At 44.8% G+C, this 22,832-nt stretch overlaps 1 protein-coding gene across 1 annotated transcript in view; it reads right to left on the bottom strand.

Moving 5' to 3' along the window:
* Positions 1-17,620, bottom strand: part of LOC141961094 (ral guanine nucleotide dissociation stimulator-like 1) — a 57,913-nt gene extending 40,293 nt beyond the window's left edge. The window contains exons 1-4 of the mRNA XM_074907643.1: positions 17,594-17,620; positions 16,488-16,598; positions 9,346-9,551; positions 2,811-2,888 (exon numbers count right to left, since the gene is read on the bottom strand). Of these exons, the coding sequence (XP_074763744.1) occupies positions 2,811-2,888; positions 9,346-9,551; positions 16,488-16,598; positions 17,594-17,620 (422 nt within the window). The remainder of the gene's footprint in view (positions 1-2,810; positions 2,889-9,345; positions 9,552-16,487; positions 16,599-17,593) is intronic.
* Positions 17,621-22,832: the final 5,212 nt, after the last annotated feature.

The following is a 22,832-nucleotide window of genomic DNA, read 5'->3' as shown; positions in this document are numbered from 1 at the left end:
AACATCGCTATTAATTGAGCCACATAACGTCCCTACAAAGCAAGTAGGATCATACCCCTTTCCTGACACAAAAGAAAAGCACAGATGGCTTATCCGTGCCTTGTTCCTTACCTACCTAAGCCGGAGAGCCAAAATTAAAAGCTAGGAGTTCTTACGCTACTCCTCTGTTCTGATTACTATAGGCCAGAACAACTGATTCTGTACATCACGGAGTCATAAGTGCTGCTGCGGGCACGAGGGGTGGTGACTTACAGGTATTGCTGTCAGGGAAAGCGGGGGAAGATGTTCAGGAAAGAAGAAACCGTCTTCTAGAGAAGCCGATCTCATGAGCTCCACTGCCATCAGAAAAACAGCTGAGATGACCAAGTGACAACAGCCCTGGTTTGCAGCAGGTCCTATCCACTTCACCAAACGCTTAGGGCCGCGCTCTGTAGTGAGCTGTGAGAGCTTAGCCCTCCAATGGCCGTATTTTTCACATCTACAGAAACCTTCCCTGATACCTGTTCCAATAACCCCACTTCACAAAACCCTCGTGCAATAACGGTATCCCACACTCCCACTGATATTCCATGAAGGGCCATGCTCTCAGTAAAAACCTCTGACCACAAGCATCCAGTCAGACACACTGATCTGTCAGCTCAAAGAACATCTGTACTCTGTGCTCCCGACAACCAGGCACTTGGCTTTTAAAGTTCAAATCCTCAAAAAGACAGATACAGTGGCTCAGGTCTATCCTGTTAATAGCTGCAAAATGGACAAGCATACCAGGAGGACCTCTCCTTCCTCAAGTTACGAGATCACGAGAGGAGTTCAAATATGAACACAGATTTCACATGTAGACAATGAGCTCCCACAAGGCTCTCAAAAGAGGCTGTGCCACAAGCGCACTCAAGCCCTGGCACGGGACTTGCAGGTCTATTCTGAGATACATAAACACACTGAGTGTTCTCCATCTCATAATCAAGCTCCTTTGGGTCCATGACACGGCAGTTGGGGGACTAATCCCAACCTGATTTACCCTGGTGAAACTATTCTCCTCATCCCCAGTACAAATGCTTCATCTGTTTTGCAGGAAGGGTACTGCTGTAGCTCATATTCTGTGCCTGGACTGACTGGGAAAGGGGAAAGTCAAATGGTTTGCCCAAAGCTGGAAGAGACCCTGGAGCTCATTTTCGATGGCAGTGTGGGAACCTGCTGGCTGCCTACTACTGCCTCTACCCATTACAGAACACTGCCTTCTTGGTGCTTGTGATGAATTTTTAACTACCAGCTGTTCTTTGATGAGTTCTCATGGCAAAACGGGAGGAAAAGACTGACAGCTCTCTGTAACAGCAGCCAGGAAAAAAATCAGAGAATTGAGCTCCCATGTTGAGTCTCATGGGGCAAGAGGAACAGCCCAAATCAGTAGAGCTTCTAGCTTGCTGTCCTTGCTAAGTGCTAAAAAAAAAAAAATAAACTAACAACCGATAACGTGTGTTTCTAACTAAAGCCTCGGAGAGTCCTGTGTCATTTACAGACATTAATTAAGCTCTACATCTCTTCTTGTCAGAGACAGCTACTGAAATGCTCACAGCCAAGGAGCTTTTACCAATTTATCTCTGGTGGTTAAGCAAAACAGTTGCTGCATGAGTGACGGAAGGCAAAGCGACCTCACTGTCCAACCAATCCATTCAGACAACGGAGGACAGGAAGGTGTTCAGTATGTTAACGACACATTTCTGGACTGGGGATGTTTGAACCCTTTTAAGCCAGACTCAAAACCCCCCTAATCCCAACACACAAGCCATCAGAAAAGCATGGAGGTAAGCAGTGGGAAGACCACGCTCGGTATTGTAGAACAGAACTGAATCGACAGTCTGCCTGAATCTCAGGAATTAAAACAGTGCAGCGTATTTCTCAGTCTTGATTGGACTGTGTGACATGTGGACATGACAGAAGAGTTCCACATTTTTCTTCCACCTCAAAACAAAAGGAAGCTAAAGGCTTCTTCTTCAGTTACGCCTTGAGAAGTCAGTGCACTGATAAAAAAACCTAAGGTCTTCTTAACTGGTGGAAGCTGAGACATTCATAGAAAAACAATCCTCAGTAACGCTGACAAGAATAGAGCATCTTCATACTGTAATCAAATATAACGTTGCAGCTACTCTTCACTGCCACAATGCATGCAAACCACAGATCACACCGCTGTCAAAGAACAAATGCTGAAGACCTAAGGCACATTTTACACCCGACGTCTACAGATAAAATCCACGTTCATATGGTGCTAGGAGGATAAGCAAACCCCTTTTTCACCCCTTTAACTGCACTTCAAGACAGCTTTGCTCTTTTTCTTGCAAATTCGGATGACTTCAGAATTTAAATCTCACTCTAAAAGCAACACTGTAAATCACAGGGGCACCAGTGGCAAAGAAACACGCATACACACGCTGCCTGAAACAACCCCAGCTTCGGTCTGCAGACACTGCTGTTATGCACAATGAAATCAGTCACAAGCCATAACCATTTACCACCAGAGGTAAAGCAGGGGAAACAAACACTCCTCCTTTGTTTAATCAACTAACTCTTGGCCTAGATGTGTTCGTCTCATGTTGAATTCTGAGACAATTTCCCTGACAGAAAGATCTCTGCGTTATAGGGCTGGATATCTTACCAGACCGTTGATATGTGGCCTTTACACAAGCCTCTTGAAGCAAGCCAACAGTGCTCTGAAATTTCAAAGGAAGCAACATCTATGCTGCCCACAGCCTCCCCCAGTACCGAATCCTGACTGGGGCTTCCTGTGCAAAATAACAGTGAAGAAACACACTTACGTCCCCAGGACTGGTTTGGATTCAGAGGAATCCTGGCTTACATCCTCTTCACAGCCTGAGGGCTCTGGGTTTCCGCACCTGAAAAAATGAGACGGGTGTTTAGAGGAACTCCGACTGAATAAAAGCAAAATCCTAAATAGCATAATTCATATACAAGTCTCATCAACAACTAAAAAGCTCAAATACGGAATCTAACATTTGGGCAAAACTAAGGAGCTTGAAGATTATGTCACTTAGGAGGAAAAAAGTCCTCAAGAGACAGACAGTTTCTTCCAACCGAATTTGTTCACTCACAGGAAGCAGCCTGCACACAGGAGGAATCAACCAAAACATTTTCCTTGCTCACAGCTCCAAGACCCTTTCTGCCTGTTGGCACTCCATCCTTTCCCAGAGCAATATTCCAGGGCGCAATGAGGCTGCAACACAACCACTTTCTCCAACGCAGCTTCTCTTTCTCTAGTAGTTGCCATTTCTTCCTACTCCAAGAGTGATTTCCCACAAAGTTTTCGAGGTGACAAGTGCCCACTCGTGCCAAAACTACTGACACAGTTGTCACGAGTGGGAAGGGCCCACGGCACTCTGAAAATTACCACTGGGAAAGAGGAAACCATGGGCACGACTCCAAAAGTGCAAAGCAAAATCTCTCACCTACACAGGCAGCGCACGTGCCTCGAAGGCAGGATTATGCCCTTCATTTTCAACGGCAGTGCCCCCTGTTTCAGACATACAGCTCCGTAACGGAGTTCATGGCTCCTTACAGCCAGCTTTCATGACTGAAAGCGGACAATTACGCACAGTCCAGAATAAGGCAAGCTGATTTTACGCATTCTGTGCCCAACTAAGGGTAACAGGCACCTGAAATTAATCTGAACAGTCAGAGGAGAGTAAGTGCATCTTTAAGTGCTTGTGCTACAACATCCTCGTAACATCAGATAGAGAACACGTAGCGGGCTGCCAGTTTGTGTCCAGCAGGTTCATGTCAGAACTCTTAACAAAGTCATCCAAAATGTTTCAAAGGACAAAAGGAAGAGGTGGAAGTATCAGTCTAAGGCTTCACACGCAAGAATCCCAGGTCTGTACAGATAGCATTTGCAATTCAAAGAAAAATTCCATTCAATTCAACTCACTATTTATTTATTCCAACTTTCTCTGTTAAAAATGTGTCTTTTATAAAAGTCAGTAAAATAAATCATACACAAAATATTACTGGCTAAAAGGGACAATCTATATGCACACAGCTATTGGCTCCTCTGATAAATCTGTGCCTCTTTGGCAATTTACAGGCTTAGGAAGCAAGACACTCTCACGACACACTGTCACTTGGCAAGTCAGCTCCTCTTTAAAGTTACTAGCACCCCCACAAACTTGCTGTCCTTTCGTATTTTATTCTTCAAAGATACGAAGAATTACCCATTCAGAAGAATGAATTCCTCAACAGTTTTACATTCTTGGATACATGCACTGTCGATTTGTATTGCTCCCCGTGCTCTATGTCAGAATTAGTACAGACTGAGAGGTAAAGCTCACAGTAGTAAATCTAACTGTACGGCCTGCTCCCCAGGGTGGCTGCTCTTTCCTCGTCTGACTTCTTACCTGGCTGCAAAGTTACTGCACTTGAGCAACCACAGCTATTATCACAATCACAGCAGGACTGGCACTTAGGCATTTCAACATCGCTATTAATTGAGCCACATAACGTCCCTACAAAGCAAGTAGGATCATACCCCTTTCCTGACACAAAAGAAAAGCACAGATGGCTTATCCGTGCCTTGTTCCTTACCTACCTAAGCCGGAGAGCCAAAATTAAAAGCTAGGAGTTCTTACGCTACTCCTCTGTTCTGATTACTATAGGCCAGAACAACTGATTCTGTACATCACGGAGTCATAAGTGCTGCTGCGGGCACGAGGGGTGGTGACTTACAGGTATTGCTGTCAGGGAAAGCGGGGGAAGATGTTCAGGAAAGAAGAAACCGTCTTCTAGAGAAGCCGATCTCATGAGCTCCACTGCCATCAGAAAAACAGCTGAGATGACCAAGTGACAACAGCCCTGGTTTGCAGCAGGTCCTATCCACTTCACCAAACGCTTAGGGCCGCGCTCTGTAGTGAGCTGTGAGAGCTTAGCCCTCCAATGGCCGTATTTTTCACATCTACAGAAACCTTCCCTGATACCTGTTCCAATAACCCCACTTCACAAAACCCTCGTGCAATAACGGTATCCCACACTCCCACTGATATTCCATGAAGGGCCATGCTCTCAGTAAAAACCTCTGACCACAAGCATCCAGTCAGACACACTGATCTGTCAGCTCAAAGAACATCTGTACTCTGTGCTCCCGACAACCAGGCACTTGGCTTTTAAAGTTCAAATCCTCAAAAAGACAGATACAGTGGCTCAGGTCTATCCTGTTAATAGCTGCAAAATGGACAAGCATACCAGGAGGACCTCTCCTTCCTCAAGTTACGAGATCACGAGAGGAGTTCAAATATGAACACAGATTTCACATGTAGACAATGAGCTCCCACAAGGCTCTCAAAAGAGGCTGTGCCACAAGCGCACTCAAGCCCTGGCACGGGACTTGCAGGTCTATTCTGAGATACATAAACACACTGAGTGTTCTCCATCTCATAATCAAGCTCCTTTGGGTCCATGACACGGCAGTTGGGGGACTAATCCCAACCTGATTTACCCTGGTGAAACTATTCTCCTCATCCCCAGTACAAATGCTTCATCTGTTTTGCAGGAAGGGTACTGCTGTAGCTCATATTCTGTGCCTGGACTGACTGGGAAAGGGGAAAGTCAAATGGTTTGCCCAAAGCTGGAAGAGACCCTGGAGCTCATTTTCGATGGCAGTGTGGGAACCTGCTGGCTGCCTACTACTGCCTCTACCCATTACAGAACACTGCCTTCTTGGTGCTTGTGATGAATTTTTAACTACCAGCTGTTCTTTGATGAGTTCTCATGGCAAAACGGGAGGAAAAGACTGACAGCTCTCTGTAACAGCAGCCAGGAAAAAAATCAGAGAATTGAGCTCCCATGTTGAGTCTCATGGGGCAAGAGGAACAGCCCAAATCAGTAGAGCTTCTAGCTTGCTGTCCTTGCTAAGTGCTAAAAAAAAAAAAATAAACTAACAACCGATAACGTGTGTTTCTAACTAAAGCCTCGGAGAGTCCTGTGTCATTTACAGACATTAATTAAGCTCTACATCTCTTCTTGTCAGAGACAGCTACTGAAATGCTCACAGCCAAGGAGCTTTTACCAATTTATCTCTGGTGGTTAAGCAAAACAGTTGCTGCATGAGTGACGGAAGGCAAAGCGACCTCACTGTCCAACCAATCCATTCAGACAACGGAGGACAGGAAGGTGTTCAGTATGTTAACGACACATTTCTGGACTGGGGATGTTTGAACCCTTTTAAGCCAGACTCAAAACCCCCCTAATCCCAACACACAAGCCATCAGAAAAGCATGGAGGTAAGCAGTGGGAAGACCACGCTCGGTATTGTAGAACAGAACTGAATCGACAGTCTGCCTGAATCTCAGGAATTAAAACAGTGCAGCGTATTTCTCAGTCTTGATTGGACTGTGTGACATGTGGACATGACAGAAGAGTTCCACATTTTTCTTCCACCTCAAAACAAAAGGAAGCTAAAGGCTTCTTCTTCAGTTACGCCTTGAGAAGTCAGTGCACTGATAAAAAAAACTAAGGTCTTCTTAACTGGTGGAAGCTGAGACATTCATAGAAAAACAATCCTCAGTAACGCTGACAAGAATAGAGCATCTTCATACTGTAATCAAATATAACGTTGCAGCTACTCTTCACTGCCACAATGCATGCAAACCACAGATCACACTGCTGTCAAAGAACAAATGCTGAAGACCTAAGGCACATTTTACACCCGACGTCTACAGATAAAATCCACGTTCATATGGTGCTAGGAGGATAAGCAAACCCCTTTTTCACCCCTTTAACTGCACTTCAAGACAGCTTTGCTCTTTTTCTTGCAAATTCGGATGACTTCAGAATTTAAATCTCACTCTAAAAGCAACACTGTAAATCACAGGGGCACCAGTGGCAAAGAAACACGCATACACACGCTGCCTGAAACAACCCCAGCTTCGGTCTGCAGACACTGCTGTTATGCACAATGAAATCAGTCACAAGCCATAACCATTTACCACCAGAGGTAAAGCAGGGGAAACAAACACTCCTCCTTCGTTTAATCAACTAACTCTTGGCCTAGATGTGTTCGTCTCATGTTGAATTCTGAGACAATTTCCCTGACAGAAAGATCTCTGCGTTATAGGGCTGGATATCTTACCAGACCGTTGATATGTGGCCTTTACACAAGCCTCTTGAAGCAAGCCAACAGTGCTCTGAAATTTCAAAGGAAGCAACATCTATGCTGCCCACAGCCTCCCCCAGTACCGAATCCTGACTGGGGCTTCCTGTGCAAAATAACAGTGAAGAAACACACTTACGTCCCCAGGACTGGTTTGGATTCAGAGGAATCCTGGCTTACATCCTCTTCACAGCCTGAGGGCTCTGGGTTTTCGCACCTGAAAAAATGAGATGGGTGTTTAGAGGAACTCCGACTGAATAAAAGCAAAATCCTAAATAGCATAATTCATATACAAGTCTCATCAACAACTAAAAAGCTCAAATACGGAATCTAACATTTGGGCAAAACTAAGGAGCTTGAAGATTATGTCACTTAGGAGGAAAAAAGTCCTCAAGAGACAGACAGTTTCTTCCAACCGAATTTGTTCACTTACAGGAAGCAGCCTGCACACAGGAGGAATCAACCAAAACATTTTCCTTGCTCACAGCTCCAAGACCCTTTCTGCCTGTTTGCACTCCATCCTTTCCCAGAGCAATATTCCAGGGCGCAATGAGGCTGCAATACAACCACTTTCTCCAACGCAGCTTCTCTTTCTCTAGTAGTTGCCATTTCTTCCTACTCCAAGAGTGATTTCCCACAAAGTTTTCGAGGTGACAAGTGCTCACTCGTGCCAAAACTACTGACACAGTTGTCACGAGTGGGAAGGGCCCACGGCACTCTGAAAATTACCACTGGGAAAGAGGAAACCATGGGCACGACTCCAAAAGTGCAAAGCAAAATCTCTCACCTACACAGGCAGTGCACGTGCCTCGAAGGCAGGATTATGCCCTTCATTTTCAACGGCAGTGCCCCCTGTTTCAGACATACAGCTCCGTAACGGAGTTCATGGCTCCTTACAGCCAGCTTTCATGAGTGAAAGCGGACAATTACGCACAGTCCAGAATAAGGCAAGCTGATTTTACGCATTCTGTGCCCAACTAAGGGTGACAGGCACCTGAAATTAATCTGAACAGTCAGAGGAGAGTAAGTGCATCTTTAAGTGCTTGTGCTACAACATCCTCGTAACATCAGATAGAGAACACGTAGCGGGCTGCCAGTTTGTGTCCAGCAGGTTCATGTCAGAACTCTTAACAAAGTCATCCAAAATGTTTCAAAGGACAAAAGGAAGAGGTGGAAGTATCAGTCTAAGGCTTCACATGCAAGAATCCCAGGTGTGTACAGATAGCGTTTGCAATTCAAAGAAAAATTCCATTCAATTCAACTCACTATTTATTTATTCCAACTTTCTCTGTTAAAAATGTGTCTTTTATAAAAGTCAGTAAAATAAATCATACACAAAATATTACTGGCTAAAAGGGACAATCTATATGCACACAGCTATTGGCTCCTCTGATAAATCTGTGCCTCTTTGGCAATTTACAGGCTTAGGAAGCAAGACACTCTCACGACACACTGTCACTTGGCAAGTCAGCTCCTCTTTAAAGTAAATATAATCTACACAAACTTGATTGGGAAAATGCAATAAATATTCTCCTCCCAAAAGAAGATCACCTCCGATCTAATCATGTCCCAATTAGAATTCAGTGTGAGAAAACTAATCTTGTGGGTTCTAAGCATTTGTACAGATACAGCAGATGTGATTTAACAGTCTTACCCTAAGCTATTCTTAGAACATCATCCAGTTCTTCTGCTGTCTGCAAATACTTATGACTGCATGTTCACGTCAAGTACTAGAAGGGGACAGTGAATTCTTTCTTATGTTTGTACAATCCCTGTCTCAAATCAGCAGCCCCCAAACAGGAGAGTGTAGGTCCAAAAATATCAGTATCCAGAAAAACATACTAATCTATTCTAGGTATGACTTTGCAGCCCATGCATTCTTTTTTTTTTTTTTGAGGGGTGGGTAGAGGGAAGCTGTACTAATTTTCTTGCGTTGGTCCTAGTTTGGATCCTTAGCAGTCAGACACGGCACACTTTTGCTGCCTGATGACTACGCTTTAATGACAGCTGGGATGTGGGCAGCACGCATTTACACATTTTATCTTTACGCTGAAATTCTGAATTTTGCAGGACTCTTGACATCTGTCCATCGGGTTATTAAGTCCATGTCCTCTAAAAGTAATGGAAGAAATTGCTGAGCACATCCCCCTATCATGTAAATGATGGCTCAGTTCCCATTGTATACTGGCTCTTACCTCTCAAGAATTTCCAGTACTTCCTTAGTAGAAGCAAAGGCACGGTATGTAGACAGAAATATACTGGTGTAGGTGAAATCACTGTCTCCAAAAGCTGTCAGAAGATTCTTCACAAGTCTGTCCAGAGTCCCAGCTTTTATTGTCCGGATTTTGCATGTTTCGTACTGGCTGACAGTACGTTCTGGAGGGAACTCGTCCCCTCCAGCCTACAAAGTTGAAACAAAACAATCACAAAAATCAGACAGAAGCCAGATCCCTGACACAGCTTTCACAATGAAACAAAGATTAAATTCCATCCTCCACATCAATACTCCATCTTTAGTTACTACGTGATTTTGTCACTTTTGGCTAAATGAACACCAAATGCCGTATCAAATAGCAGAGGTTTTCAGTAAGTTTATCTTGAAGATAACTTCTACGCTCCACACAATCTTTTACAGTCCAACTGCTATTAAGTTAGCTTATGATCCCAACATATATTATCATCTAAAAGAAAATCCATCACACCACAAATAATATTATTACTGGGAGGAACAATAGTGGTAACTCAGTGCCCCATTAACTTCTGAATAAACATGAAAACTGACCACAACTTTGGCATCAGCACTTGTGATTCCCTTTCTGAAAATACCAACTTTGGGTTGCCACACAGAACCCAAGGTCATGAACACATCTGGATGTGAAACATTTCATGATACTTTTGCAAGGAGGGTGCCAACATCATCTTGCAAACTTACCATTAGAACATTTCCATTTTCTCTTACAGTTTTCATTTGGCACAAGATTTGTCAACAAATTTAGGGTTTGGTGTTGGGGGGAGGGGCTTAGACAGCATTTGGTTTTCATGCTTACAGACTGGTTTAAGTCTGAAATAACTAGAAACATTCCCTTCAATTCTGCCATTATTTAGAGGATGGTTCAGAAAATTATTTTTGTGACTACTTTAAATACTGATTTGTTAAGTATGTGGGATAAAAACTTTAAAATGAGATTATAAATAAAATACATCAACAAGAGCAATCAAACAGAAGATTTCCCTCTACCTCTTGAGTTGACTGTCTCTGGGAAGGAATGTTCAGATCACTAACCTAAGAAAGGCCGAGCTACAGAGGCAGCATGGGGAGGTGTACAGTTCTCTTTCTGTTGCTGCTGTTTAATGGGGACCAAACTGACTGATGGACTGCATCCTCAGCTTGAGGAAAACATGCTGTGACACACCTGCTCTTTTACCTCAGTCACAGTTACATGACGTGCATAATCACATATCACCAGCACTAATGGAACTCCAGTAACAAAAAAGTAATTTTCCTTGAGAGAAAGAAATGGCTTGAGCCCATTCGAGTGTCCGCAGCCATGAGTGAAATGAAAAATCCTGTCAAAAATCCCCAGACATCACTATGATTTATGTAAATAAACTATTGGAAGATCATCTGAACGAATGAAATACCTTTTTGAAGTAGTTACTTTTATTCACTTCCACTGAGTTTACAAAGTCAAATCCTAGCTAGGATTAATGGCATTATGCAAAGGAGAAATCAAGCCGTCATGAAATATTTCAAGGGGGGGGAGGGAATCTTAAATCTTTTTAGGTTAGATTAGATATATCAGTAGAAGAATGCTACAGGAAACAAACTTGCACTGGACATGAACACACAACACTCTAGTACTTAGTCTTTGCATCATCAACTCTCCTGCAACCTCAGGATAAAAACTAAGGAGTTCAACCATTTTCATCGCAGCATTATTCCGCTGCAGATTTCCTCCTTACATACTCACCCACAGCATGCCTTCAGCTGGGACTGCTGTGATGGTTCTCTTCGGAATCACAGCCTCCCCTCCTAGTAAGAGCTTCTGCTGTATCATGAGATCACGCAGTAACAGCATATCATTAGGTCACATTTCACAGCCTTACAGTAACGGTTTATAATTTAACAGCTCTTCTGAGTTTGGAATATCGAGTCGGTTATTTGTACAGACTGAGAGGCTCCCCTAAGTAACGAGACAATCCACATTCTGAGTTTCTCCATGGTTCCTTGACGTGTCTCAAATTCATCCTGACCAACCACCACCAGGACTGAATATGAAGTTCATGGACAGCTTGACCAGACGTTTTGCTCCAGAAACTGCCTGCTAAGGTATGAGTTAGAAACAACAAGGCTAACAATATTCCAACATTAACACAACACCTTGGGACTAGACTGAGGACATGAAGACAGCATGTTAATGACTTACAGTCACTACCAACTCTGGCTTGGTATATTGACAAAAGCACAAAGAAAAAAGTTAACCTATTCATAAAATAATTAGGAACGGATCACCCATCCACTTCATATTTACATCACGACCTTCCATTGCTTTTGAATTATTTATAATAGACACCCTTTTTTGTTTTAAACAAGACAGAGGTCTTTAATATTAGTCTAAAGCCCTGCTACTCTGGCACGAGGACATCTCATTTCCCAGCTTAACAAGGTCCAACAAATCTTACTGTTACATTAAAATACAACCTCCTGTATTAAAAAACAAAAACAAAACCCCAAAACCAAACAAATAGACCAGACAGGAAAAGAAAAATCAGGAATAACAGCAGTATCCCACAGTGTTCTGGACTTTCTAACAAGAAGTGGGCCCAGGCACAGATTTTTGGCAGAAAAGTGCCTCTGTGTCTGTAGGAAGGCCTGGAAGAGCCAGGATCATCTTGCACCATCAAGACACAAAGACCTGTCAACAGCCTGTAAAGAGTATAGACGCAGTAGGTAAGCAGAGGCCCTAGGAGACTTGCAGCCACATCTCAACTGCAAAATGGCACCATTTCACCTTGAGTTTAAGCCACTGAAAGAACCCATTCCCAGAGGCCCTTTTCTGTCCACCTGCTGCAGCCAAGTGGGCTGGGAAAGTGGTCCAGCCAAAACAGAGCCCTTTATTTCACCTCCTAGGCTCAGGTTTAACCCGCACAAGTTCACCCCACGGCTGCAGAAACACACAGGCTGATGCAAGGAACACAAGCTTGGGTGCAAGCTGTAAGAATTTCTGGAAGCACTGTGGGTTTACATCTGCTCAAACAGACTGGTAACTTGGGCTTGTGTCATGAACCCATTCATACCTTTTATAAACAGACAAGGCAACACACAGTACTACTGCACCAAACCCCACTGTTACCCCAAACGCAACCCCACAGGGAATGAGTGAAATTACACCAGAATAACTTGAAAAACTTTGTTCCGTGGATCTCATGGCTGATATAAAGGTGTATAATTTGTTATACACCTGACTTAAAGGTATATATAGAATTATATATGGCATCACCATTACAGAAACACTCTAAGAATACTGTTTGTTATTGGTGCTATACATCGCCCGCCTCCATTCAAATTTTCCCTAAGCAAAACTTGCTCAGGAGAAAAAAAAACACTACATTTTCTTGCTGACTTTTCATCGTACAATTAAAATAGACTTTTGACAATAACCACTTATACAATGCAACCACTTTCAAACAGGGAAGAACGCCTGCACCACCGTATTTAACTATTAATTTTCTATCCAGCAGATTGTCCAAACCATGATGTACTGATTTACGGCCATATTCTACTCAGCGTGTGTAAAGGCGTCTCATCCACTAATGTGAATGTGTACCAAACAAGGGCTGAATCTGCTCCCAAGTATGATACACGCACAAATTTCTCTGCTAATTGCAACACTGCAACTTCCCCAAGATATCATACTGGGAGAAAGTTAAAAAAAAAAAAAAACAAAAAACAAACCCCACACCAAAAACCAAAGCAAACCAAAAAAACAACACCAAACCCTGAAAATCTAAACCTGAGTTTGTCAGCAAAACATTAAACTGCTAGAAATCATTTTAAGAGACTTGTAGGGATTGTTCGTGTTTATATTATTTCACATATTAAAGCTGCAGCAGCAGCTCTTCTTCAACAGGTACTTAAAAATATTTTATCATCCCTAATTTTTTTCAGTGATTTCAAGATTCAAGATGGGCAGATTTTCAAACAGTTTAAGCCCACAGCTTTTTTAAATCAGAGCAGTTATCTTCATGAGATCACTGTCTCCTACCCACCTAAATCACACCTTCCCCACGCCAAATACAGGCACCGCTGCTGTTCTCCAGCCATACAACAGCATTTCTGACTTGATCGATGAATTAAAACTTCTTGCTGCTTGACTATCATTTCTTACACCAGTTCCTTGGTAGTTTGGGGATGGACACTACCAGATGCCCAGCATGGGCACATTAAGCTCTTGGAGACAAAGCTTGAAGACATGAAAAAGCCCCACGCGCCATCATTACCATCAACCTCTAGGTTGACCTTTGTCATCCTTATAGAAAACAGGTAAAAATTCATTTGGTTTTTTGGGTTATATATAGATTAATTTTAATTCCTATCTCGTTCTCTCTAGGAAGCAGACTTATTCTTTTGTTGTTCTCATACGGCTGACAAAACGTGATCTGTTTGTGTTCACTTCCTTTGTGAGGCTTGACTTCACCAACTCTTAGTTTAACTCTTAGATACAGCTTTCTCTGCTGACAAGAGCTTTTCTCTATTTCTCAAAGTCTAACTCCTAAAAAAAAAAAATAGCATCTTTCTTAGATCATTATTCATGCGCCCTGGTCTGAAAGGTTTTTTCCCTTATTCAAACTAGAAGTCAAGGTAGTGTTTGCAGTTTGGTCTCTCCAACTTCCAAGCTCATACATTCAACTATCTGAACTTCCTACCTTACTTGACTTCACCAAACACATTCCACAGTTTCCAAGTGTGCCACTGTAAAGCTAAGCATCTCACAGACCTACTCTACTTACCTTTCTACAGAACTTAAGGCAAATCGCACTGACACAGCATCACCTCATACTGGATGAAAGAACTGGCCGGCACTAGTATCTACTGCCTTGGTACAATTCTGGCCAGTTGCTGAGAACATTCCTCTAACCAGGTAGCCTTAAACTACCCCCTCACTTGCCTCTTTGCTATTTACATGGTCAATCATTTTCTTCCTGCCTTACTGTCTTACCCCATTCCTTCTTTTCTCTTTCCACTAACGTAAGGCCCATTCTGCTAGCCCCTAGCTGTGGTTCATCTTCAGTGTATGCATCCACTGGCATACAGCACAAACACAACCACCAGGCCAAGCATCTTCAAGAGAAAGGCCTTTTTTCCATCCCTCCTATCTTCAACTGTGTCCGCTCCACAGTCGAGCAGTTTCAGTATTTCAATTCAATCTCGTTCCACACCTGCAGTCCCAGCTCCTCAAATTCTCCAGCCCTTGTTCCTCCTTGCAAAGGAACCCTTGAACAATTCTCATTTCTATCATTTGACAAATGCAGAAGTTTCTTTCCCGTGGTCATCCTCTAATCCTTTCATTTGTCCAGTGGATCCCATCCACATCATACACATTCTCTTGTCCCATTTGCCCTCCACAGTCCCATCCCTCAGCTAATCAAAATCTCTTTCAGTCTCTCGCCTCTTAAACATTCCCCCCATCTCTCCACTTCCTTCTCTACCTGCTGCTTTTTCCTTTCTCTGTCAACTAACTGTTTACTTTTCAGTTTACTATTTACATAAAACCACTGACTGGAGTTCACCTCTTCCGATGCCATTCATACTCTGTCAGCATACTGCTCCTGGCAACAGAAATTCAGGTGTTTAGCAGCTCGTCTACTTTTACAGCCACTGCTCTACTGTTCTTATCTGCTTCTGGCTAAGCTACGATTCAGCTTGTCCTTGGTTCATTTCATGGGTACCTGGCTGTCAGTTCAAGACCAACAAACACCACAGAACTCTAAATTTTTCACCCGTCTTTTCTGCTTTGCTGTCTTTGCTTCATGGACAATAGCACCATCCGGTTCAACACACAGGTGCCAGCCTCCCTACAGGCTGCCTTTACATCCTCGGGAGTAAGCTGAACCTCATACAACCTTCTCTTTCTAGCCACGTCATTCAAATTCCTTGCTACTCCTCTTAAAACTTTTATTCCAGTTACCAATATGCCTTTTTCTCTAGCCTGATCTATTTACAGGAGCTCGTAAATACTTTCTAATATTTTCTCCTGGGAAAAACAGGAGGCAGAGGCGGGAAATCTGCCACTCGAAGGAAGCAGATTTGAAATTATCTGTTCTGACTGGAACTCTATGTACTTCTTGGAAACATAGGAAGGGGAGCTTCTAAGCACTATCTCTATGCAGGACAGAATTTGCTTATCTTTCTTGACTGTGGATTCAGCACCGCTGCATTGCTGTATGTCATGGAACTTCACAAGAACACGATTTGATATAAATCTCAGGGCAGTTTTAAAAGTCTTTAAAATATCAGTCTGGATACTACATCAAACCAAGTTCTTACATCATTGCCTCTGATCCTGAAGAAAATATAGAAACATAACAAAATAATACAAAAGCTAGAGCCAGCTCCTGAAGATCTGGCTCAAACTGCCACAGCTGCACTGATTCCAATGAAGTGAGGACATTTTCTATCAGCTGGGGACTTGGCCTGACAGAGGTGAAGCACTGGGCAGCATGCCAAATTGAGTGCGTGTGCATTTCAGCTCAATCTACTTACCACTAAAGCCTTCATGCTTTAAAATGTACCTTTGACAAACAGTACAGAGCTGTAATTCCTGCAGACATGCAGACAAGTAATTTCTAACCTAGCTGAGAAAGCACTACAAAAATAAGACCCAAACCTATATTCACTTAACTTCTCAGGAAGTTTCCGCTAACTTCCGACAGATCTTCATTAGTCAAAATACTATGACTACTAATTTGGGAGACCTGAGAAAGGTTCCTAGCAGCAGAAACAAGCCATAGCCCAGTCTGAAACAACTGCTAAATGTTCAGCTTCTCAGGCCATAAGCTAAGATCCTTACTCCTGCACTAAGTATCATCCGACCCCGACCCCTCGCCACAACTGGTCAAAGCTTGTCTGCATGACAAGAAAAGAGTCAACACAAGGAGAGAGTTATTTCAGATGACCCAGGCAGTCAACTTCACTGTTTTGGGTTTTTTCAACAGTGAGAGCAGTCAGTGCTAAAAGTTACTATCATTAACGATTCGTGTGGAATTCAGCTCCCTGGAGCAGGCTCCAAAGCCCATGAGCAGCCTTCCAAAACGCCACCGCGCCAGCTTTACTTACGCCTATCCAGTTTGCTCCTTCCTTGGCAGCGTGCTGAACCTGCACTCGTTTCAGGGTGACATGGAAAATGGCTCCCTCTTCCACCTCTTCACCCACATCCTGAATTGCACTCTGCCAGGGAAAGGAGAAAGGGGGAAAAAAAAAAAACAAAACAAAACAAAAAAAAAAAGAGAGAAAGAAAAAGAACATTTTCACTCCTCTGCTAACCGCACTCTACCCCAGGTGCTGTACTGCTTCACGCAGACCTGAGGGCAGAAGATGGGCTGCACAAAGTAAATACAACAATCAAAGCAATACGGGATACTTTCAGATTGAGGATATATTCTGGAGATATTCTTGGCAAACTGTCCTCTCCTGTGGTATCAAGATACCTTGACTTCCCATTCAACTGTTTTTCCTAGACTAGCACATACTTTAAATAGTTGTATAAAGTCTTTTCTAAGGAAACAGTTTGGGTTTGATTAGCAGTCTTCTCTTCCCTCCCCTCCCCCCCTTTCCAAAGCAATTAATCTCTTTGGCCTTTCATTTATGGAAGGAATTGCACTTTTTAAAACTGCAGAATTACTTAGGCAGGCAGCCTTTAAATGCTTGTTAGCTTCGAAGTTTAAAATACACCAACCTTTTATTTCTTTTGACAGGACGGATCCAAAGAGCCGGTGGTTTGCTTTTCAAAACCTATTATTCCAAGCTACGAAAAACTTTACGGAGTCGAGGCTTTAAAACTCACAAACACTAGAAAGCGGGTTAAAAAAAATAACAATGATAACAGAAAAAGAAGTAGCGCAACGTCCTCCAAACTCGAAGCGAACAGGTGCTGCAATGACTCCTCGTTTCCCAGCTGATTACCCGGACAAAAGCGCAGGCAGAGCCCCCGCGTCCCCGCTTCTCCCGGGGGTGGGGGACTCCCCCCCTCCGGAGCACCCTCCCGGCCCCAGGCGCGGGCTCACGGTTCCTGGGGAAGGCAGCATCGCTCCGAGCGGCGACGAGCAGGGAGGCGGCAGCGCGCTGCGGCTCCGGCGAGGCTGCGGGGAGCGGCGCGCCCGGGCCACCCCGCCGGCACCGGCACCCCGCGGGCAGGGCAAGGGGGGGACGGGACGCCCGGTTACCCTTTTCGCTTTCCACAGCAATTTCATTCTCGGCGCCTCGACGGGGCACGCCGCCGCCGCCGCTCCGCCCTGTCAGCGGCCGCCGCGGGCCGGGCCGGGCCGAGCCGTGCGGCCCCTCGGCTCCGCGGCGCGGGAGGCGGGAGGGCGGGCGGCCGCGCCAGGCCCCGCCTCGGCCCGGCCCCGGCCCCGCCGAGGGGCTTCCTGTTTACCGCCGGCCGACAAGTTGCGGCGGACTCAGTCGTGCCTGCCCGGCGCCGCGCCGGGAGCGGCCGCGGGGCTGCCGCTCGCCGGGGCTCCGCCGCCCGGAGCGGGGCGTTCACCCGCCCCCAGCTCCCTGGAAGAGGGACGAGGTGCGGCGCGTCCCGCTCGGCTTCCAGCGGGGACGGGGCCGGCGGGCAGCGCCTCCTTCCCGCCGCCGCCCGGGTGCAGCCGCACCGGCAGCGCCCGGTGCCCCCGGGCGGCCGGGGCAGGTGCCCAGCGCGCAGGGCCGGGCCGGGCCGCCTGGGGGGCTCCCTGCCCGCTCCTGACGGGGTTGGAACTGTTCTAGCACTTAGAAAGGCAAACGGACAGAAGGGGGATTGTAGGGCAAGCTCAAGCTGGACAAGCTTACTTCCCCAAGCTTGAAAGGAAGGAAGTCAGAGGCTGTAGGGAACCCCAGCCCTGCTGCGAGCGGCGGTACTCCAGGTTGTCGCGGCCCTGCTCTGCGCTCGCCCACCGGGCAATTCAGGTGGCTCAGACAGGGGCAGAGCAAGGGCCTTCCTCCTCCTCCTCCTCCTGCCCACCCCAGGCAGGCCGTGCCAGGGCAGGCAGCCCCCACCGTGCTGGCTGGGGGGCAGCCGCGGCCCCCCGCGGCTCTCCGCAACCCTGTGGCCGTCGGCAGAAAACCTCCTCCCCCTGCCAGGGAGAAGCGAGAGCGGGGACAGGGGATGTGCAGATGCGCAGCGGCAGGTAAGAAACCCGTGGTAAACAGCGGAGCCACGAGGAGCAAGGAGCGGAGACGTGGGCTCTGCAGGTCGAGATGCGGAGGGGCACGGGGCAGCGCTCCTGGCTTGCGGAGATAAGGGGATGGGAAACTGGAGGCCTGGGGAGAGTATTCCTACCCCTTCGACCTGTGCAGCTGGCCCTGGGAAACAAACCCCGACGCTCTTCACCTGTCTCGCCGCAAGAGAATGGCTCTTCCTAAGCCAAGGAGAAAAGCTTCTCATACTGAGTCTCTGTAATCAGTAGATTATCATCTTTCCCCCTTACCTCTTTACATAGACTAAACCCACAATATCCTTATTTTTTTTCTGTGGGAGCCCCTTGCTCACACACAAGCCCCTCTGAACCATGACCCTCCTCTTACGCAAGCACTAGCTGCAGACATCAGCATGCTAACACAAGGATCTCAAACCACCTTAAAAACACTGACTTAAGTTGCCTATTGAGCTGTCTTTAGTTACCTGGATTTTTGGACTTACAAAGGGAAGCAGAGAGGAGTTGAATGCACCAATTACTGTGCAAGTCAATGAAAGCAAGTAAGACCTGAACCAGAAAGCTCAGATCTCCTGAACCTCAGCACTAACAGCCAGTATATTCACGTATTTACACACAAGTGTTACTGGCAAGTCTCTCAGGAGCAGTGCTGGTTCGGAGAGACTGTTATCACTTGCAGCTGTTAACGTGAGGCAGCACAGGAAAGCAAGGAACATTATTTTAAGCTACGAAACCAAGATTGCATTGTGTTGTCACGGTTGAAGTGATCAGATGATTTGCCAGGCGGAGCATTGAGTTTATTTGTTTAACACCAAAGTGATCCAGAATATGCTGAGGCAGATACAAGCTTCAATAATCTGACCAGAAACCCCCAACCCAATATGTCTGTGTTTCGTAGAAACCTTCAGTATTTACTTGATTGAAATCTTAATCTAGTTATTTTGTTTACTTATCCCTTAAATTAGTTTACATGAGTAAGCTTCTAGAAGCTGTTTCCGTTAACTCGTTTAGCTGCAAGAGGAAAACTGCAAGATGGCCAGGGCAATACACAGTGCAACTTAGTCTGACAAATTAATTTCATCTTTCTTTAGCCCCTACCTAGGATGCTAGTTCAGAAAAGCACGTAAGCAGTAGCTTTACTTCAGCATGAGCCTAAACCATTCACATCAAAGCAACTAAATTCTTAAGATTCTTTGATGAACTGGAGCCTAGACCCTGGAATCAGAATGAGTTGCAGGCTCAAACCTCCCCGGGACTGAGTCTTGTCCCCACAAGAATTCCGTCAGACGTTGCATTGCGTAGAGCCCTGCAGTCACATTTGCAACAGATTTTCAGTGCAAAAGTGTTTATCCGAATCCTCTGCCAATTCTAATATTTGCAGTTTTCTAGTTCCTTGGAAGTCTGGATTCTGTTGCTAACGGTCTCACTTGGGAGAGGGATAGGTGTAGGCTGGGGTGGTTTGCTCATCAAAGCAGCTGCCAGGGGATGGGATAGTGTTTTCCAACATAGTGTGCCTCTTTCTTATGCCGCAGTATTTGCTTGCTTTCCAGCTAACCAAAGAGGTCAATTCAAATATACTCCCTCTTTCAACGGACCTTGTCCATATTTAGATCCTCAGATGTCATAGCTACAACAGTGTTGTTACACGGAATACAAGAAATTTCTCTCAGACTGGTAGAACCTGTCAAAGTGAATGGAACATGCTGTACTGACTACAAATTTAACAGAAGGACCCAACTCCTGTTATTAACTTTTACCAAAACATGCGTGTCTGTGTATGTGTACATAACATGTATGTGTTTATTTGATCTTTGAGAGAGAAAGGATTGGGCTCAGTCTAGGCTCCTAAAAATCTGATTTCTATCCAGATACTGATTATTTCATACTGAAAAGGAGGAAAAGCGTATGTAATGTTTAACTTCCCTTTAGTTGCATTCTAAGACCATTATGTAGTGTTCAACCCCTTATGTAGACCAAGAGACAGGATCAGAATGCACAGGAGAACATGAAGACAAAGCAGGCTCTGATTAGTCTAAAAGATGTTCTGTAAAGATTTCGAGGACTGAGAACAGCATGAAAAAGCATGAGAACAGTCTGCAACTCGGTTTAGTGGAACTTCTGGTTTGCTGGTTTAACAGACTTTAATCACAAACTCGATCTACACCAATGAGCCACACTCGTGGTTAACTTTGTGTTAAATATTTGGTTCTTTCCCAATCATGTTCACATGCGATAGCTACATTCCTGCCATAATCAAGGTCTGTGCCTGCCCTTTCTACTGAATCAGAATTGTTCCTCTAAATACATCTGAGCACGTATTCCCTCCCCCTTGCACCAAGAAGGAAATGCAAATCCACTTGTGAAATGCAACCTTACACTTCTCACAGTGAAATGTTATATAAGAAGATCCTTTGAGGTCTGGAAAGTTCTCAAACGGCAGATCATTGACCACTTAAGCCCAATGAGAACTTGCTGACTGTCCACAGAGAAATAAGTTAGTCACAGAGTGATGATTTTTCCTTGTTTTCAACTGTTGCTACAGCTGGCATGCAGACACTTTCATGAGCAGATAAAGCAAAAGACCTATAAACCAGCTGGAAATAAAGAACAGCTAGTCCTGCTGCCTCTTCTAGGGGCCTAGCGGAAGGAGAAGAGGAAACAGAAGCCAGCGGTACCCAAATAAGGGAAATATTTGGGAGAGCAAAGGAAAAGGACAAAGTAACCAGGCGATGTAAGAATCGTCCCAGACAGCTTCTCTATGAGAGAAGGGCATCGCGCAGCCTAAAAGGAAAGAAGCCAGGTACCAGAGCGCTGCATGCGAATTAGCCTTACTGGGAAGGGCTGCTCAGTGGGAGACAGGAAAGGAAAACACACAACTGCCTCCTTACTTTTTTTCCAAAAAAGGGAGAACGCTCCTTGCATTACAGAAACCATAAGTTAGGCCGTGGTTTCAAGATGTTCCTTTCAATGGCAGTACCAGCTCAAGCAGTTTCCACTGTCTGGTGCTTGATTGTGCCAGGGGCTAGACCTGTTTGCATGTTGGAAATGCTAGACATTTCCTAGTAACCCTGGCTTTGCATTAAGTGTTTTTACAATATTACATAGTTTTCTTTTTTTCTGTTTTGGGGTTTCTGTTTAAGAAGCAGTGGCTACCACCTCAAGGGCACTACCTGTACATGTGCAACTGTTAACTGGAAGAGAGGATTCCACGAGACAGGCTGTCTGTTCATCCTGTAGAAAATAGGAGAATCTATCGTATAGAATAAAGCCTGTCCAAAGAGACGCCCCCTGCAGTGGATGATGCATTAGAAGGGCATGCTTACAAAAGGAAATAAATACTGTTTCTATTCATACTATCTCATTAATTATTATTTGTCTGGTTTCTTTATAACCACATCTAGTTCCCGCTTTCTGTTTATGGCATATGCCCTCAATTTGATAGCTAACAGGTGCTGCAGACTACAGTTCTTGAGATTGAAACTATTAAAAAAATCACGCACAGGTGAGCCACAAAAGCTACAGAATTTAAGCAGACTATAGAAATGCAAACACGTATCGGTTTTATATTGTGATTTACTGGCTGCGGACTCTGGCCTGTAGCTTGGCTGCAGAGAGCTCTTTGCCACAGTTACTGTATGAGAACCACCTGGTAGTACTCCTTTACATTGTGCACGCCTGAGTTCCTGCTTTCCACTCAATTACACAGTTAGTTTGTCAGAGTGCTTTAGACCCGCTTAACATTCAGCGTGCTGCAATCTCGGTAAAGGACTCAAGGTCCTTTACAGCACAAAGCACCTCACAGGCACTTACCTCATGCAGTCTGTTCCATCAGCACAGGGGCAATACGTTTACGTGCTGCGTGCTGATGTGGAGGGTAACAGAGGGGAGGCAGGTCCTCCATGTTCCTCTTTTGGAAATAAATTAACTTGGAGATTTATATTCTTTAGATGAATGAGTGCCCTGTCAGTACATGTCAGCCAGTAAGAAAAATTGTTGGGATCAAAAATTAAATTTGAATTTCAAACCACTAACTAATCAAAGCACAAGCAATGTTACATTATACACGGTATGTCTGATCTTCCACTGTCTGCAACCTTTGCGATCCTTATTCCTGTGCAAAAAAGGAAAAAACGTGTTCCCCGCTCGCTCTGAACAGCGTTGAAAGATGTGACAATGCAGTAGCAGCTCAGTAAAGAACCAGATAACCAAGTTCATCATAACCTGTCTTGGCTGACACTAGAACTAAATAGGTGCCTTTGAGTAA

Source organism: Athene noctua, chromosome 5 (genome assembly GCF_965140245.1).
Source record: "Athene noctua chromosome 5, bAthNoc1.hap1.1, whole genome shotgun sequence".
In the NCBI taxonomy this organism is placed as follows: domain Eukaryota; kingdom Metazoa; phylum Chordata; class Aves; order Strigiformes; family Strigidae; genus Athene; species Athene noctua.
Note: the sequence above shows the minus strand (reverse complement) of the source record. Positions and strands in the feature narration are given on the sequence as shown.